This window comes from Bos taurus, chromosome 10 (genome assembly GCF_002263795.3).
Source record: "Bos taurus isolate L1 Dominette 01449 registration number 42190680 breed Hereford chromosome 10, ARS-UCD2.0, whole genome shotgun sequence".
In the NCBI taxonomy this organism is placed as follows: Eukaryota; Metazoa; Chordata; class Mammalia; order Artiodactyla; family Bovidae; genus Bos; species Bos taurus.
Window position 1 is genome coordinate 36,749,297 of NC_037337.1, and position 20,206 is coordinate 36,769,502.

The window sequence follows — 20,206 nt, forward strand, 5'->3', positions numbered from 1 at the left end:
ACTGAAATATCTTTTAAGTTCAGGCTGGAACTAAAATATTTGAGATGGTTTAGATCAGATAGTTCAGTTATTGTCAAATCAGCTTACTGGTAATTCTGATGACAGTTAGGTAAATGCAGCTCTTTCGTATGTTCTTAGGCCTGATGTAAATAAGAGTCAAAGAACTGCTGCTGGGACAGTGTCCACGGGACAGTGTCCACGGAGCCATGGTTCACTGTTCTTTGTTGCTCCCAATAGACAATTCCCTGTCCTAATGGCAACGACTGGTGTTTCATCCTGTTAGTGTTGCCCTTCTCTGTCCCTGCTCCCCGTTTCCTAAACACAAGTTTAGGAGGAGATAAAATTCTACTTTTTCCTTTTTTTAATATTTATGAATCATGGGACTTCCCTGGAGGTCCAGAGGTTAGGACTTCGCCTTCCAGTGCAGGGGGTGTTGGCTTGATCTCTGGTCAGGGAGCTAAGATCCTACATGCTTTGTGGCCAAAAAACCAAAACATAAAACACAAGCTGTATTGTAATAAATTCAATTAAGATTTTTTAAATGGTCCACATCAAACGAAAAAACTGTAAAAAAATCTTACGTATCTTTAGGATCCTAGGGGGGCTAACACATTCAGGAATTTCCATGGGGAGATTTCTCTATTTCAAGATAAAACTAAAAAGTAAAGTGCTTTCTAGTCACCTTGAAGTGAGTCTGAACTCATTGCTTTGAGAAATCTTCTCAGTTGAAATTAAGGACCAACCCAGGGTATTCCTATTAATACATTTCTGTGTCATAGTAAAAACCAGTCTGCAGGTCAATGATTGTGTCCTTTGGTTTTGAATTGGGGACATCTTTTTTTGTAAGAAGATTTCACTTTATTTAAAATTGCTACGTATGGGCTTCTGAGTTCTGAAGAGAAAAATAGAGGCAATCACTCTATAGTTGCAAGTTTTTATCCTCTGGTCCAGATCTAGCTGCCAGAAAGATCTATTTTGGAATGGAAGGTTGATTTTTTCTTTTTTCCTATTATTAAGATAAAAGAGGCTGCGGCAGGGTATGAGGAGGAGATCATGTGGCCAGAATGCCAGTCAGTGACTAAAGTGTTCCTCAGGCCTGAAATGACTTTGGAACAAATGTGCTTATGGATTATTGAGGTGTCAGAGGACTAATGTTATCCAAGCAAGAAGAGAATTTGAACATTTTACCAAAGTTTACAAAATTTACTTTTCTAAACTCTGCCATTTCTAAAACATTTGATAATATGAAGTTCTTAATTACTCGGTGGATATTAAAAATTTTTTTTGTTGTTTGTCGTAAGGAAAGTCTGACTGTTCATATTTTCCTAGTTTGATTTTTATAAAAAGTTCTGACTGGACTTTTTTTTTTTTTTTCTGACTGGACTTTTAAGGGTGATGGATATGTTTATTATCTTGATTGGGATGATGATTTCACAAGTATGTGTACATATGTCAGAACTTATCAGGTTGTACATTTTAAATGTGTACAGTTTACTGCATACCAGCTATACTTCAATAAAGATAGTTGCTATACTCATTTTATGAGAGTAGCATAACTTGGACATGAAAATATTGTAAAGACTATAATAGGAAAATTACAGTGCAATCCCTTTTACTCACATGGATATATAAATCCAAAACAAAATATTAACACATCAAATCCAGCAGTATATAAAAGGAATACTATATTGTAGCCAAGGTGGCATTATACCAGGAATTTGAAGTTGGTGTAAAAGTAGAAAACCTACCAGTAATATTTCTCCATGTTAACAGATTAAAGAAGAAAAATCGAATGTTCTTTTTCATAGAATTTTTATAAAATTCATCATCCAGTCATAATTTTTTATGGTAGGAATATTGACTTTACATACTTTTTGTAATTTTTAAATTTTTATTGGAGTGTAGTTGATTTACAATGTGATGTTAGTTTCCGCTGTACAGCAAAGTGAATCAGTTATATGCGTATGTCCTCTCTTTTTTAGATTCTTTTCCCATATAGGGAAAAGATTTTAGTAGGGTTCCCTGAGCTATACAGTAGGTTCTTATTTGTTATCTATTTTATATAGAGTAGCATGTATATGTCAATCCCAACCTCCCAATTTTTTCTTCTCCTTCCCCCAATCCCAATTCATGATTTTTTTTATGTCTTAAACAGAGAAGGGAGCTTTCTTAAACTAATAAAAAAATATATACAGAAAACCTCATCACTCATTTGAAAAACAGTAATAATAAAAGCTCCATTTGCTAATAAACTTCTGACTGGAACTGAAAGTGACACTGTAGAGAGGTGGAAAGGGCACTGGCCAGGTGTGGAGGCTGGGTAGACAGCTTGGGCCACTGGCTGCTGGGACCCGTGTCCAGGCACCTCTGGACCTGTCTGTCCTCACTGACACACGGGGTGAGTGGTTTTTACTGCACCCCCACTCCTATACCCACCCCACTGTACACATAGAGCACACACACAGTTCAGTTCTATAATTCTAAAAATAAAACACTTCAGAGAATAATTGGACTGGGACCTGAAGAAACTGCTGTTTCAGGATGGATTTGTCTAGTCGGCCACACACAGTCACTGCGTGCATGCTTAGTTGCTAAGTCCTGTCTGACTCTTTATGACCCCATGGACTGTAGCCTGCCAGGCTTCTCTGTCCTTGGGATTTCTCAGGCAGAAATACTGGAATGGGTTGCCATTTCCTCCTCCAGGGGATCTTCCTGACCTAGGGATTGAACCCATATCTCCTGCATTGGCAGGTGTCATGTTTACCATTGAGCCACCTGGGAATCTCAATCACAAGGAAGATGACAAATGGCTTGGCCAGTTAAAGTTTTTGCTAGCATTGCCTCTTTTTATTTATCCTTTAATTTGTATATATTTCTCCCCAAATGTACAACTTCCAATTTTCAAGAATTGATTTGGGGATCAGGGTGTATTGATACAAATCAGTATTTCAGTTCTTTTTTTTTTTTCCCAGAATATCCCATAACATACTTTTAAAAATCAATTTTAATAGATTGGGGAAGGGTATAAAGGAATAGGGCAAAGGGAGTCCCGTGAGTCCCGTCCTAGGGGAAAGCTCAGCTCTTACCTGTTGAAGACAGAGGTGGTGGACTAGGGCAATGCAAGGCATCATAAAAGCACCCTGTCCCCCATTTCTTGTTGTTTTAAAAGTCATGTTATTAAGAGTTGTTTGTTTCATTTAAGGTAGCAATTTTCAATGTATATTCACACCCTAAAAATGTTAGCAGAATAAGTGGGGAGCTGGTGGTTTTTTTGGTACATTTGGGAATAAATTTGGTGAAAGTGTTTTTTAATTCTCTTTATCACACTTCTCACAGCCCTTTAACTATGCTTGTCATTTTTCTAAAAGAAGGGATTTAGTATTTAACCCTTCAAGGATCTTTATGTTCCTTGCCATACTTTAGGAATAGCTGAGCTAATGCACTGCCAAAGCAAACTGTATTCTGGTAAGATTCCAGAAAGTCTTACCAAACTGAATTAAACCTATAAGTGACTAGTTTGCCTCATGCAACAAGAGAGCCTGGGAATATATTGTCCAGGTTCATACAATACCTAAATGATGTCCAGGAACCAGGCTGCTTCTTACTCTGGCATCCACAGTACATTTGACTTTCACCTAATGGTCCCAGGAAAACTGTTGTTCGGCATCATGTCTACATCCCGGGCAGGAAGAATGGAGAAGACCAAAATGCAAAGGACTGTCCCTGAAGTGAAGGTCTGCCTTCCTATTCAATAACTTTGCCAAAGAGTTCTGCTCATATTATTGTCTAAAATGGCCTAGATGAGAAGATATGTGTTGAGGCTTTTTGGCTGTTAAATTCAGTTCAGTTCAGTCTCTCAGTTGTGTCCGACTCTTTGCACCCCATGAATCGCAGCACGCCAGGCCTCCCTGTCCATCACCAACTCCCGGAGTTCACTCAAACTCATGTCCATCGAGTCAGTGATGCCATCCAGCCATCTCATCCTCTGTCATCCCCTTCTCCTCCTACCCCAAATCCCTCCCAGCACTAGAGTCTTTTCCAGTGAGTCAGCTCTTTGCATGAGTGGCCAAAGTATTGGAGTTTCAGCTTCAGCATCAGACCTTCCAATGAACACCCAGGACTGATCTTCTTTAGGATGGACTGGCTGGATCTCCTTGCAGTCCAAGGGACTCTCAAGAGTCTTCTCCAACACCACAGTTCAAAAGCATCAATTCTTCGGCGCTCAGCTTTCTTCACAGTCCAACTCTCACATCCATACATGAAGGACATCAAAGGAAGAGAGGGTGGGGGTGGCTTTTTATTTTTTAAATTTTAGTAAGAGAGTCTGCGCAACCCCTAAGTCTCTCGTAATTCCTGGTTCTCGGTCCTGCAGGTGCTACGCATGATGGTCGGAGTGAATATCTCAGATGAGCAGCTGGGCAGCATTGCAGACAGGACCATCCAGGAGGCTGATCAGGATGGGGACAGCGCCATCTCTTTCACAGAATTTGTTAAGGTTAGTCACTTACCTCTTCACTTGAAGAGCTTAAATCCTACTATGCAGGAGAGAGGGAGAAAAACATTAGAGAGGAGCTTGACACAGCATCTCCTGTTGTAACCTTCATAACTGTAGCTGGTTTTTTTTTTTTTTTTAAACAGGTTTTGGAGAAGGTGGACGTAGAACAGAAAATGAGCATCCGATTTCTTCACTAAAGGACTGAGACCAAACTATTCCTTGCTTTCTAGTATTTAAGAACTGGAACTTGAAAGCCCTCCTATCCACCAGCCCCACCTCCACCCCATCATTCCCCTTCTCCCAAAGTACTACTGCTGTTGCATGACAACCCCAAATATGTTCCGTCAACGCAAACCTGCCTTTGGTGTATAAATAGGGCATTACAGAATGGTACACCCAGTCTAATTCTGTTCAGTGTTGTTAGCCGGATATCTCCATTTCTAAATGTCACCTTCCCTTGTTCTGCTGCTGAATGCCACACGTCCATCCAGTCTGAGAAGGTGAGAGGGAATCAACCCAAGAACCAGCCAGCAAAGCTCTTTGACTGGATGTGAACCGTAGCCAGGCTGCCTTCCCACCAGCTTGGCTTTGGCATGCTCCTTCATCCTTTTTTATATGTCCTTTGCTTCCACTTCTCTTGCCCAACCTACCACTCTCTTAGTCTTTCAGTATCCCTGGTTTTTATTAAGTTTCCAATCTCCCTGTTCTACCTGGCATCCCCAGTTAGGCCTGTTAAATATATTTCAGACTTGGCAGTATAGTTCAGTGGTCTGGCAGTTTTTAATGTACCTTTACTCTTAAATGGGTATCTGGGATGTTGCCTCCCCAGGAGCTTTTCAATAACCAACACTTCTCTCAGAAAATGTCTTGACCATCTCTTGGTCCCCTCTGCTCTGTCACCAAAGGGCTGTTGGTTAGAGATGCTCTTGAAAGACAAGAGAGATAAGAGGTGTAGAGCCAAGTCTTCTAGGTGGCTTGCCCAGGTCACTCTACCTCTGGCCTCTGATTCTCAACATACATACCTACATGGCTGCTCTTGTTAGTACAGTGTTGATTCTCTGGAAATTAGCCGCATGCCTGCAGCTTGCTTCGTCTGAGGATAATGTCACCACCAGAATGGCTGCTCTGACCATTTGCTTGGTGTCTTTCTCATGGCTTTTTGAACAAGGAGGCTGGGCACCCTAAAAATATTCCCACCTTTACAGCATGGTTTATGCCTTGGTGTGATGTGCCCTGGAATACTTTTCACTTCACATTTCTAAGTAGAAAGATAAGTGCCTAACTTATCCCAGTCCATAAGATTTAAAAATTGTCCTCAGTGTCTTGAAGTTTTGCACAAAATTCTCTCTGAATTTTACACCTGGCACAAGTTAATGCTGGACGCCATAGTCAGCTCTTAATACAGGTCCAAAATACTGAATGTATCGTATCATTAGCTGCCTGGTTACATTGACTTCCTAGCTCCTCTTGTACACTACTGCAAATCCCTTAGGAATGAGAGCTCTGGGATTGGTGACACAACCTGAAGTGGCATTACAAGCCTTTGCTTGAACCAGAGCAACTCCTCTGCCCCAAGGAAGCTTAGTATAGATGTCACTGAAGCAGGCTGTGGTCATCCTAAGATCTGTCCTTATGCATCTCTTCATCCATATATCTGTCCTTGGCTGATTCTGACTCATTGCTTGCTTGCTTCTTTCCTTGCTTTGGAAGGCTATCCAAGATGTATACACACTACTTTAGGAAGGGAATTGCTTTAAAAAAAAAAAAACTGCAAAGGGTTTGGGAAGAGTGCTTAAGAAAGAGTAGCCAGGCTGGATGACTCAAGTATAAATGAGAGAGGATTTCATAGAGAAGTATCAGTGTGACTTTGTGATCAAGTGATATAGGAATTTTATAAAAGGGAAGAACTGTCCAACACTGGTCTATTAGTGAGGTACTTAGAGGCTCCTTGACCTGCATATTTAAAGTTCCTAAGATGATGGCTTTTTCCTCCTTTTGGCTGTGTAGCAAACTGTTTTAATCCACAGTTGTGCCTTATTGTTCCATTAAAATTGTATTCTTCGATCCATCAATAAATATTTGTGGTTAAAACAAAACAACATGGTTGATTTTTGGCCTCATGTTTTAAAAGAATTTTTCATGACTCAGTCCCTGTCTTCAGGTTTGAAATCCTGTGTCTTCTTTACTCGGCTTTATGTCTGTGCTATCAAATGCATTTATTTGAACATAACTGAGCATGACGTGAGATTCTGTCAGGATTTATATCTGCTGCTGCCTGGACATACAAGGCAGAAGTGTTTGTCTAGTGGCCAGCACTGAATGCCTCTGAGCATGACTGACAGCCTCGGCCACTTCCCACTCTCTCCAGGTTGGATTCCATTTCTGTTCTTGAACCCCTGACTTCTTAAATGTAGAAGAGGTCTAAAATGGGGTATCTGTCTATTGCTTGTTATTAATTTTTCCACAGTCTCAGTGACATAGTGTGCCCAGCTATTCAGTTCAGTTCAGTCGCTCAGTCATGTCCGACTCTTTGCGACTCCATGAACCGCAGCACACCAGGCCTCCCTGTCCATCACCAACTCCCGGAGTTCACCCAAGCCCATGTCCATCGAGTCGGTGATGCCATCCAACCATCTCATCCTCTGTCATGCCTTTCTCCTCCTGCCCCCAATCCCTCCCAGCATCAGAGTCTTTTCCAATGAGTCATTTCTTCGCATCAGGTGGCCAAAGTACCGGAGTTTCAGCTTCAACATCAGTCCTTCCAATGAACACCCAGGACTGATCTCCTTAGGATGGACTGGTTAAATATCCTTGCAGTCCAAGGGACTCTCAAGAGTCTTCTCCTACACCACAGTTCAAAAGCATCAATTCTTCAGCGCTCAGCTTTCTTCACAGTCCAACTCTCACATACATACATGACCACTGGAAAAACCATAGCCTTTGTTGGCAAAGTAATGTCTCTGCTTTTTAATATGCTGTCTAGGTTGGTCATAACTTTCCTTCCAAGGAGTAAGCGTCTTTTAATTTCATGGCTGCAATCACCATCTGCATTGATTTTGGAGCCCAGAAAAATAAAGTCAGCCACGGTTTACACTGTTTCCCCATCTACTTCCCATGAAGTGATGGGACCAGATGCCATGATCTTAGTTTTCTGAATGTTGAGCTTTAAGTCAACTTTTTCACTCTCCTCTTTCACTTTCATCAAGAGGCTCTTTAGTTCCTCTTCACTTTCTGCCGTAAGGTGGTGTCATCTGCATATCTGAGGTTATTGATATTTCTCCCAGCAATCTTGATTCCAGCTTGTGCTTCTTCCAGCCCAGTGTTTCTCATGATGTACTCTGCATAGAAGTTAAATAAGTAGGGTAACAATATACAGCCTTGACGTTCTTTGCCTATTTGGAACCAGTCTGTTGTTCCATGTCCAATTCTTTTTTTTTTTTTTTTTTTCAGATGGATAACCACTAAGGACTTACTTTATAGCACAAGGAACTCTGCTCAATGTTCCGTGGCAGCCGGATGGGAGGGGAGTTTGGGGGAGAGTGGATACATGTATAGGTATGGCTGAGTCCCTTCAATGTTCACCCGAAAGGAACACAACACTGCAACAGTCTATATTCCAATACATAATAAAAAATTTAAATACTTAAAAACTCCACCTTCAAACTTCCTACTTCAACAGTTTCTAGGCAAGACTAAATGATTAAAGTGTCACAATGAGAAACCAAATAGGATGGAGAATGGAAAATGTCCTTGGATTTTGGCAATTAGGATAACGCTGAGAGCATCCAAGGTTTTGAGTAAGGAGTGCAGCACTTTTCGAAGGATGACTCTGGCAACACTGTGAAGAATGAATTGGAACCAGAGACTATTTGGCATATTAGCATCGAAGGTGACTTTGAAGTCATAGCTGTAACTCTTGGGTTTAAATGCCATTAAATTACTAATGTTTCATCTTGGCATTCCAGGCACTTGCTGCTGCTGCTGCTGCTAAGTCGCTTTCGTGTCCGACTCTGTGCGACCCCATAGACGGCAGCCCATCAGGCTCCCCCGTCCCTGGGATTCTCCAGGCAAGAACACTGGAGTGGGTTGCCATTTCCTTCTCCATCCATGTCCAGTTCTAACTGTTGCTTCCTGACCTGCATACAGATTTCTCAAGAGGCCAGTCAGGTGGTCTGGTGTGCCCATCTCTTTGAGAATTTTCCACAGTTTATTGTGATCCACATAAGTCAAAGGCTTTGGCATGGTCAATAAAGCAGAAATAGATGTGTTTCTGGAACTCTTGCTTTTTCCATGATCCAGTGGATGCTGGCAATTTGATCTTGGTTCCTCTGCCTTTTCTAAAACCAGCCTGAACATATGAAGTTCATGGTTCACGTATTGCTGAAGCCTGGCTTGGAGAATTTTGAGCATTACTTTACTAGTATGTGAGATGAGTGCAATTGTGTGGTTGTTTGAGCATTCTTTGGCATTGCCTTTCTTTGGGACTGGAATGAAAACTGCCCAGCTATTATTACATGGCTTTTCACACTTTCAAGTTTCAGTCCACTATGTAGGGTATGAGTAATTTCTTATTTTAAAGTTTAGTGTCATGCCACAGGACTCAAAGAATTAATAACTGGAGTCAATCTTATAACTTCTAACACAATACCACCTTCTTTTCCCATCCCTCTGCCTCAAAAGTCCATTCAAAATAACTTGCACTGTTTTAGCTTTGCTTCACTTTGAGTAATTTTACAATCTGGAGAAAGTGAAAAATAGTTGGAGTAACTATAACATCAGTTTTGGAGGAACTTTAATATTACTGGCCATGCCATAGGTATACAGTCTATGACTAAAATAAAACAATTGATACCATAAAAAAAATTTTAAGAACACTGCAACATTACTTGCAGTTTGAAAAGAATCCCCGTAATCAATTTTATCTCCCTTGCTCCCTTATGGTCTATACATCCATTACATATTTTTAACATAAATGAAACATAACATGAGATATCAGCTTTTAGAAATTAACATTGTGGTATTTCCCTATATGAACTGTTCTTCCCTGTTTATATTAATGGTTGCATAATATTTTACCAACTTGATGTATATTTACTTAGCCATTACCTTGTTTGCTTGGTTTCCAATTTTATGTTTTAGAATAATAATACAATGAGTGCCTTTCTACCCATAATTTTTTTTTTCTTTGAAAACATTTTCTAGAAGTGGGATTATTAGAGCTAACTTTGGGCATATACTTCAAGCTTTGACAAAGAGAATGCCACAAGCAATCTAATTACTCTCCTTTACCGTCAGTGTTCTTTTTAGAATGTGTTTCATGGTCATCTATTTTTTTCAACTTAATTATAGAATCATGTTGCCAAGTTTTGTGTTTAAAACACTATTCGAACTGATTGTCTTGATGGGGAACTTTTTTAAAGTTTTTATGTGGATCATTGTTAGTTTTTATTGAAATTGCAGTATAGTTTCTATTTTGTTTTGATTTTTTGCCATGAGGCATGTGGGATCTTAGTTCCCCAATGGAGCATCCAGGTATTGAACCCATGTCCCCTGCATTGCAAGGCAGATCCTTAACCATTGGGCCACCAAGAAAATTCCTAGAAAATCTTGAATGATCATTTCTGTCAGGGATCTTACAGAATTCCTAAAACAACAGAGGATTACCTGGATGATTTATTGATAGAATTCTTGCCTGTTAATTCATAGACTTAACTAGGTTCTCCAACTAGCTATAACACTATTTTGCAAAAATTTTTGGTATTTGTGTTTGTTTTTAGGAATACACAAAAGAATATCTGGAGAATTTTATACATGAAGGGGGGATGACTGTCAGGAGGAACAAATAAATAAGAGAGAATCTGCATCATCCTAGTTGACACTTTTATATTTTTTGTTCTTCCTTAGTTTCCTGTACCCCAGGAAGAAAAATACCTGTTATTAGGGATTGCATTGACTCTAATCAATTTGGGAATTGCTATCTGAACAATATTGAGTCTAACAATCCATTTTCATGGTAAGTCTCTATTTAGATCTTCCTTCCCCTTGGCATGTTTTGTAGTCTAAAGTGTAAAAAGCTTGGACTTGTTTTATTAAATTTTTCCTAAGCATTTTATCCTTTGGGATGCTATTTTGAGTGCAGTTTTCTTAGTTTCATTTTTGTTATTAGTATAAAGTTGATTTTTGTATGCTGATCTTGTATCCTACAACCTGCTCAACATATTCTAGTAGTTTTGTTTTTGCTGTGTGTGTGTGTGTGTGTGTGTGTGCTGTCTTCCTTACGACTTTCTACAAAGGATCATGTCATCTAAAGACAAAATTATTATTTGTCTTTTTGCATGGTCTGCACCCTCCAGTACAATGTAGAGTAGAAGTGGTGGGAGATGGTGTCCTTACCTTGTTTCTGATCTTAAAGCCAAAGTATCGTCTCACCATTAAGTGTAATATTACTACAGATTTTCCCATAAATGCTCTTTATTATGTGAAAGTGTTAAGTCTCCTAGTTGTGTCAGACTCTTTGCAACCCCAAAGACTGTAGCCCGCCAGGCTCCTCTGTCCATGGAATTCTCCATGCAAGAATACTGGAGTGGGTTGCCATTCCCTTCTCCAGCAAATCTTCCCCACTCAGGGATCGAACCCTGGTCTCCCGCATTGCAGGCAGGTTCTTTACTGTTTGAGTCACCACTTCTGTAAAAGTAATTTCTTGGCCTCATTTGAAGACTTAGGAAACTGGATCTCAGCTGTAAGCAGTAGGGAATCTGTACTTCTAGGAAGCAGGTCAGATGACAGCCTTAATGGTGTTTGAGGACCTTACTGCCCAGCTATGGTTTTTCCAGTAGTCATGTACGGATGTGAGAGCTGGACAACAAAAAAGGCTGAGGACCGAAAAATTGATGCCTTCGAACTGCGGTGCTGGAGAAGACTCTTCAGAGTCCCTTGGAAGCAGGGAGATCAAGCCAGTCAATCCTAAAGGAAATCAACCCTGAATGTGCACTGGAAGGACTGATGCTGAAGCTGAAGCTCTAATGCTTTGGCCACCTGATGAAAAGAAGCGACTCCTTGGTAAAGACTCTGATGCTGGGAAAGATTGAGGGCAGAATAAGGAGGGGGCGGCAGAGGATGAGATGGCTGAATGGCATCACTGACTCAATGGACATGACTTTGAGTAAGCTCCAAAGACAGTGAAGGACAAGTAAGCCTGGTGTGCTGTAGTCCATGGGGTCGCAAAGAGTCGGATAGTATTGAGCGACTGAACAACAGTGTTACAAGTTCCTGGGCCCTGAAAATGAAACTACTAGTAGCATATTTTAACCTGCTGCTGCTGCTGCTAAGTCGCTTCAGTCGTGTCCGACTCTTAGCGACCCCAAGGACTGCAGCCCACCAGGCTCCTCCATCCATGGGATTTTCCAGGTAAGAGTACCGGAGTGGGGGTGCCATTGCCTTCTCCATATTTTAACCTAACGATGGCTTAAAATAGTCACGCGGCCTAGCCATAGACTACCTAACGACGAAGTTCCGCTGCTTAAACGCGGAAATAATTTTACACTCTTAAGAAATTAAGAAAGTATTTTTCCCTATTACCTCATACCGGAGACGCAACCACAGGCAAAAACAGGCCGAAAGAGTGGGGCTAGAGCTATTGATTGACACACATTCCAACCAACCTACAACGGAAGAAGAGCGCGCCTGCGCAAGTCATTATCCAATCTGTACTCAGCATTAGCGGAAGAGGCGGGGCGCCTGGAAACGGCCGCCGCAGAGTTGGCGGACTTGAGAAAGAGCGAAGATGGCGGAGTGAGGCTCTTTGAGGCTATCTGGCCTTTGGGCCAGGGGGCAGGCCGGCCCCCGGGCGCTGGAGTGCTTCTGCCGGCCCGTGCGAGGTAAGCCGGGAAGGCTAGGGACGGGGGAACTAGCAGGAGGTGGCGCGGCCCAAACTATCCGAGGAACAGAGTGCACCGAGCCTGCCCGCAGCTGGTGCGGGCCTTGGCTGGGCGCTGGTTTCCTTCTGAGCTGCCCTAGGGCTGCCGCCCCTGCCTTTGAAGGTGTGTTGCGCCACTTCTCAAACCCGTTCCGCCCTGACGTCAGTGCCTTGGCTTTGGCTGCATTTGTGCTTTCGGCTCGTTCCCCAATGGTTGCACCCACGCTGTTGTATATCTGGCATTTTCTGTGTCGGCCATCAGTTTATCTTTGAAGAATATCTTAGTTTTATTGGTTTGTTTCTGTTCGTCTCACAACTTCTTGCCCACTGTTTTGCCTTGAGTCTCGGGTCTCAATCGAGGCCTGTCCGAGTTCTGAGTATTTTGTGTCCCCGTCCCGTTGACCTTGAGATTTGATGTAACAGGTCAGGTTCCCCACCCTCCCACACCACCATGCCCGGGGATTTCAGTTTGAGTCTGTGTATCATGTATATACTCTTGCTTAACTCTTGTTACATCCCTTTATTCCCACTACCACCTCTCAAACTTTTTTAAGGTCTGAGAAAGCAGCTTTGTCCTTGTATGACCTGATAGTTGCCTAATGGCGTGTTAGTCTCTGCTGACTAGATAAAATTCACCATAGTTTTCCAGAGCTGAGTCAGTGTAAAATTTAATTTATATATATATATATATTTTTTTATAGAGAGAATGAGGAAGAGTTTGGGGGATTATTATTAGAGAGTAATTTGTTTAATGGGGAGAGGTTACAAAGTATAATACTCAGGCATTTCTGTTCTGTTTTTGTTTAACTTTATGGGATGTGTCTTTTTGTAATTTGAGTTGTTATGAGCCCTCACATTCGGTCTTTCAGTTAAATTGTGGGAAGGGTTCCTGTTACTAGGTTTCTGAGTTGGTGAAGCCTGTTTGAAACTGGCACGTTAGTTAGGCCCGATTCAAATGACGTGTGGTAATACAAATGAATGTGACTGGTACACTTTTTGCTGGCCCTGGATTTAGCAGAGCTGAAAATACCGGGTGAAGAAATAAAACCTTTCTGTTGCTTTTGTCTGGAGTAGTTTTTTCTTTTCATTTAGGAAAGTAAAAATATGGGGCAGAACATTCTTCCTTACAAACAGGGGAGTGGTCATCTTTACTAAAGCAGAGGTCTTCTGTGGCAGGACAGGGCCCACAGCATCATCAGATTCTCAAGGGGAACCTTGTTTAAAAACTTGAGAACCACTGCTTCAGGAGTTTTGACATCTTTATAAAATTAATGCCAGTGCAGATAAAGAGTAACTTCTTTTCTGATTGTTCCTTCCAAATAGTTTTTTATAATGTTTTAAGACTTATTTGGTTGATTTGGATAATTATGCACATGGATGCATATAGCACAAATGAGGGCTATATCCTTACTGTAATTTTTTTTTCTTCCCCTTACTGCAGGAAGAACAGTTTCCTTGCCATTTAGGTGCTTTTATATTCATCTCAAAAAGAAAACAAAATGCTGAACTCGGGATTTGGCAAGTGAGTAAAAGTAGCTAACGCTTTCAAATACTGTTAAAGTAGTTCAGAAATAGCTAGATGGAAGTGGAACAAGAAATCATTAGCTTCAACTGAGAATGAATATCACAAGTGACTATAAATTATTTATATTTACGCTAAATCATTTATTTTCAACAAAAGCAATGTATTAGATATAAAAGAAAATAAAAATTTGATCATTTGCCGAAACCAATAATTTTTATTGGATAAGGAGGAAAGATTTAAGTAGACTGTAGGAGATCAGTTGATAAAATATAAATGTTACTGGGCAAATTTTAGAGTATATTCACTTAAATTTGAATTATAAAGCCTTTTCTGCTGCTACTAAGTCGCTTCAGTTGTGTCCAACTCTGTGCAACCCCATAGACGGCAGCCCTCCAGGCTCCGCTGTCCCTGGGATTCTCCAGGCAAGAACACTGGAGTGGGTTGCCATTTCCTTCTCCAATGCAGGAAAGTGAAAAGTGAAAGTGAAGTAGCTCAGTCGTGTCTGACTCCTAGCGACCCCATGGACTGCAGCCTACCAGGCTTCTCCATCCGTGGGATTTTCCAGGCAAGAGTACTGCAGTGGGGTGCCATTGCCTTCTCCAGTGGCACCCCACTCCATTTAAGAGTATATTCACTTAAATTTGAATTATAAAGCCTTTTCAGTACACCTTTATTATCTTTTGGTATGAATCTATTCTTCTGAATTTACCACAGAAGTAAAGTACATTCTGTTGCTCAAAGAGCATTAAGTGACGGTGCTTTCATAGTAGACAGTAACTTTATGTGCAAATTAGGGTTCACAGCTACTGTATTAGTTTCCTTGGCTATAACAAAGTACTACTAAGTGGGTGACTTGGAGATCAGACATCTAAAATCAAGGTGTTGGGGGGACCATGCTCTCCCTGAAGGCATTTGGGAAGGATTTGTTCCAGGCCTTTCTTCTAGTTTTTGATAGTTCTTCAGCTTGTGGCAGCATAACTCCATTCTTCACAGGGCATTCTCCCTGTGTATGTCAGAGTCCTAAATTCTCTTTTTATAAGGACACTAATCAGATTAGGGGCCCATTTGGCTTCAGTATGACTTCATCTTAATTAATTACTTATGCAGTGACCCTGTTTCCAAATAAGGTCACATTTTGAGGTACTTGTAAGACAACATACAAACTTGGGGATGACATATGACATAGTTCAACCCATAATGTCTACTTAGTCTTACACCTTGATTATAATATATGAAAACATTCAATGTTCAACTGCTTTACGGATTAAAATCTTGTATCCCAATTTTATAAGGTGCTTAAATATAGTCAAACTCATAGAGCCTGACAGCAGAAGGATGGCTGCCAGGGGCTTCAGGGAGTGGAAATTAAGATTTATTTAATCAGTACAGAGTTTCAGTTTTGTGATACGAAGAGTTATAGAGATGGATGGTGGTGATGGTTGCACAATAATGTGAATGTACTTAATGCCATTGAACTGTACACTTAAAAGGGTTAAGATGGTAAATTGTATGTTATGTGTATTTTACAATTAAAAAATGAAAAAAGGTAAGTGAAAAGCTCCAACTATGTATATTTTAATATTAAGAAAAGGAATAAAAATGGAGGAAACAGAATAAGTGCCCTTTAGTTGGTAAGCATCTTTATCTTAAGCTTGTAGAGTAAAGGCTTTGTTGCTTGGATTTATAACCTTAATTAAGTCCATGTACTGTTAAATAAAAATTCAGCTGAGTTAATTAATTTTAATTGACGCATAGTTGATTTACAACGTTGTCTTAATGTCTCCTATACAGTAAAGTGACTTAATTATACATGTATACACACACACATTCTTTTTTATGTACTTTTCCATTATGGTTTATCCCAGGACTTTGAATATAGTTCCTTATGTTAATACAGTAGGACCTTATTCATCCATTCTGTATATGATAGTTTGCATCTAGTAACCCAAACTCCCACTCCATCTCTCTCCTACCTCAGCTCCCCCTTTGCAACCACAAATCTGTTCTCTATGTTTGTGAGTCTATTTCTGCTTCATAATAGGTTCATTTGTGTCATATTTTATATTTCACACATCAGTGATATCATACAGTATTTCTCTTTCTGACATCACTTAGGATGGTAATCTCTAGTTGTATCCATGTTGCTGCAAATGGCATTATTTCGTTCTTCTTATAGTTGAGTAGTATTACATTGTATATATGTGCCACATCTTTATTCATTCATCTGTTGCTGGACATTTAGGTTGTTTCCACGTCTTGGCTATTGTGAATAATGCTGCTGTTAATATAGGGGTGCGTGTGTCTTTTTTAATTATGTCAGCAGAGTAAAGATCAGATTGGCTTCATTAAATGATTCATGAGTCAGGAAGCCTCTCATCTAGCAGACAGAAAGGAGCTCCACTGAGCTGTAGAAGAGGAAAGGTGGGAATGGGGCAGAAACAGGGAATTATTAGCAAAAAATACATTATTTCAGGGAAGGTCATCCTCCTAAGAGGAACAGAAGGGTCCTGCTGACCAGGCAATTCCAGACTGACTGGTTAAAGGTTACATTTCTGCAGGAGGTTGAAACTGCAGTTAGGTTAGGTATTAAAGTCTTGGTTTGGTGATGTGGGGTTAGCATAAGGGACTCCATATTGGGCCTGAGTAATAGAAATTTTACATTTGTATAGAAACCTATAAATCAATAGGGAACTGATAAACACTAATCAGTGCTTTGGTACTTAAAAGTAAGTGCTTTTGTATTTACAAAGCACCTTTAAATTCTGGTGGAGAATGATCTCTAGTATACTTTAAAGGAAAAAGCAGGGTGCAGAACAAGGTGTATAGTGTACTTTCATTTATAGGGAGGAAATAAATCTACTTAAGCAGATGTATATTAGTATAGTCTATCCATATTTGGGGGCGGAAACTGTCTAACAAACCCTCCATTTGTTTCAAATAGGACACTAAAACTTAATTTGAATGACAGTGATACTGACTTTGTTTTATGAAATGTGTTCTGAATTTACATAGCAAAGTAAGAAAGTACTTAACTCCTATGGTATATCATTCTTCACGTCCTTAGAGGAAGCAAAGTGTATGAGCTATTTATTGATATATAACTAATTACCCAAAATTTGGTGGATTAAAACAACAATAAACATTATCTTTCACAGTTTATGTGGGTCAGCAGTTAGGGAGCAGCTTGGATGGTTTCTGGCTTGACGTCTCATAAGGTTATATAGTCAAGATACTAGCTGGGATGGGAGTCATCTGGTCTGATTCTGTGGTGGCTCGTTCACATGGATAGCAAGTTCATGCTGGTGGCGGAAAGCCTCAGTTCCTTCCACTGTCAGCCCCTTCCAGGGCTGCTTGAGTGTCCTTATGATACAGCAGCTGGCTTATCCCAGAACAAGGCAGGAGCCTCAGTCCCACCTCTGACCTTGCCTCAGAGGTTAGTCACTCACTTCCTCATTCTTTTGCTCATTGTTTGAACACTAACTAGTATACTGCAATACAATTTTGACACTAATCATCTGGAATTAATGCAGACCCCTCCACCCAAGTCAAAGGACATGACCCCCAAGAAGACTGCCCTTACTTTAGATGTCAGCTGTATTTTGAAGGAACCTCAGGACACTTCTACTTCTGACCAACTGGCTGCAGATTCAGGGATTCCAATGACCCTGTAAGAACCAATTTTGGGTTTTGTTGGTTTTGTATGTTGTTTGTCTGTTCTCCGTTTATCTGAGCTCTAATATTTATTTTTCCCTTCTTGCTGCTTTGGGTTTAGTTTTACTCTTTTTCTAGTTCCTTAATATATAAAGTCAGGTTGTAGATTTGATACCCTTCTTTTTCAGTTTAAGCATTTACAACTATAAATTTCTCTCTCAGCACTGCTTTTGCTGCATCCTGTAAATTTTGGTATATTGTGTTTGTTTTCTTTTGTCTCAAGATTTTTCTTTTTTGACTGCACTATGTCTTCATTGCAACACACAGGCTTAGTTGCCATGTGACATCTTAGTTCTCTGACCAGGGATCAAACCCATGTACCCTGAATTGGAAGGTGGATTCTTAATCTCTGGACCACCAGGGAAGTTCTTGCCTCAAGATATTTTCAAAGTTCCCTCATGATTTCTTCTTTGACCTGTTGGTTGTGTCGGAGTATGTTGTTTAATTTCCACTGGTTCACTTACCATAAATTCCAGAGATTTGTAGTCTCCCTCTAGGGACAAGGGGCAGTCAAAATTTTTTATTATACAGTGGTTACATAGCTCAACCTTGATTCATTTTTAGAACAGATAATTAAAGGGGTTAAATACCAGGGGCAGCAATAAGGGGGGAACACCTTAGAAGCTGACTACTACATAAAGTCATTTGACTCAGATCCAGCAGGCACAAGAGCTACATTGAAAATTCCTGTTTTATCTTTTCATCCTCTTAAGTCAAATTTTTTAATATAAAACCTTTACTTTCATAAATTAAAAGTAAATTACTTTTTTCCTGTATCATCAGCAGCAGTAAACAAGTGAGTTTAGGGACCCAGAAATGCCTAGTAAGGCACCACCTTTACAGAATGAATGTGTAAGTTTTATAGATCACAGTGTATAGGTGTAGTTTCTTCTAACTCTGCTGCTGCTGCTGCTGCTAAGTCACTTCAGTCGTGTCCGACTCTGTGCGACCCCATAGACGGCAGCCCACCAGGCTCCCCCGTCCCTGGGATTCTCCAGGCAAGAACACTGGAGTGGGTTGCCATTTCCTTCTCCAATGCATGAAAGTGAAAAGTAAAAATGAAGTTGCTCAGTCGTGTCCGACTCTTCCATGGGATTTTCCAGGCGACTCTAGAACATGTCTTTAAATTTTAGCTCATGTTGGCTAAGTGTATTTAAGAGCCCTGCTATTCATTCATTTATTCAACAGATTTTTATTAAGTGCTTACTATGGGTCACACACTATTCTAGGTGCTTGGGATTTCAGTGAACAAAACAGGTTCCTTCCTGGTGGAGTTTTCATTTTAGGACACAAGACAAACTTACGGAGGTCGCCATAAGTTTGTTTTCTATGTGAGTCAGTTTCTGTTTTATAAACACATTCTTAAATCATTTTTTAGATTCCACATGTAAGTGATACCATACAAAACTTGTCTTTTTCTGACTTACTTCACTTAATATGACATCTCTAGGTTCATCCATGTAGCTGCAATAGCATTAAGGAAAAGGCACATTTAAAAAAACACACACAAAAAAACTTTGGTACTTGTTTGGTTTACATAGAATTCTTTCAGCATATTTATTTGTAGAAAGAACTAGCTTTCCCCTTCAACATTACTACCAGTTAAAACTGAACTACAGAAAAGTCTAGTGGCTGGTACAAACCTTGAACTAGCCAGATTACGTTTCTATAATGAAATAGCTCTGTTCTCTATAGCATTCTTAAGGCCTGTCTGTGGATCTTCTCAGTTTTTCCTCTCATTTCCTCTGCTGCATTTATACCAAAGGCAAGTTCTGTAGTTCTTTTCCTTCTATTTGATTCTGAATTAATTTACATTTGCCTTTTGTAGGTTTTAAATCAGAACTGTCAGCAGTCTTGCTAGTTAGGTTTGGAATTGAGGTTTTTGTTGTTTAATCTCTGTTGCATACTAAAAATGGAGGGCTAGGAAGACTGGTTAGCCAGTCACCATTGGCCATTTTTGTAAGCTTAAGTAAGCATTCGATATGCATTTGTAACTTGTTATTTTATATACACATGTACATGAAATTTAGACTTCTCAGATGGCACTAGTAATAAAGAATCCACCTGCCAATGCAGGAGATGCAAGAGACACAGGTTCAACCCCTGGATCACAACATCCCCTGGAGTAGGAAATGGCAACCCACTCTAGTACTCTTGCCTGGAGAATCCCATGGACAGAGGAATCCCATGGATCCTGGTGGGCTGCAGTCCATGGGGTCACAAAGAGTCGAGCACGACTGAGCACATACACATATAGATGAAATTTATCATCTTAACTGTATTTAAATGTGCAGTTCAGTGGCATTAAGTATATTCACATTGTTGTCCAACCATTACCACTGTCTTTTTCCAGAACTTACTCACCATCCCAAACTCAATACCCTGTAGTCAATAACTCCCCACTCCCCCAATCCCCCCAGTTCCTAGTAACCTCTATTCCACTTTCTTTCTCTATGAATTTGCCTCATCTAGGTACCTCGTGTAAGTGGACTTTATACATTATTTGTCCTTTTTTGTCTGATTTACTTTTGCAAATATTTACAATTTAAGTGTTATGTTC

The 20,206-nt window shown here is 40.2% G+C and overlaps 2 protein-coding genes and 1 long non-coding RNA gene across 7 annotated transcripts in view; 2 read left to right on the plus strand and 1 right to left on the minus strand.

Annotated features, from left to right (window-relative positions):
* CHP1 (calcineurin like EF-hand protein 1) overlaps positions 1-6,594 on the plus strand; it is a 36,249-nt gene extending 29,655 nt beyond the window's left edge. Inside the window, 2 exon segments of the mRNA NM_001075576.1 lie at positions 4,373-4,495; positions 4,639-6,594. Of these exon segments, the coding sequence (NP_001069044.1) occupies positions 4,373-4,495; positions 4,639-4,692 (177 nt within the window). The 3' untranslated portion in view covers positions 4,693-6,594.
* Positions 1-20,206, plus strand: part of NUSAP1 (nucleolar and spindle associated protein 1) — a 99,832-nt gene that overhangs the window by 29,266 nt on the left and 50,360 nt on the right. For 2 of the 5 annotated variants that reach the window (XM_059890645.1, XM_005211603.4), the window contains exons 1-3: positions 12,259-12,372; positions 13,852-13,932; positions 17,466-17,602. The gene's annotated coding sequence lies outside the window, so the exon portion shown is untranslated. Of the gene's footprint in view, positions 1-4,372; positions 4,496-4,638; positions 12,373-13,851; positions 13,933-17,465; positions 17,603-20,206 lie in introns of those variants that run through there. The other 3 variants (XR_009496071.1, XM_059890647.1, XM_059890646.1) reach the window with 3 other exon arrangements.
* On the minus strand, positions 1,872-12,160 carry LOC132346362 (uncharacterized). Its single transcript, XR_009496184.1, has 2 exons — positions 12,074-12,160; positions 1,872-4,532 (listed from the first exon to the last, which is right to left on the minus strand). It is a non-coding gene; the product is annotated as an uncharacterized lncRNA (long non-coding RNA).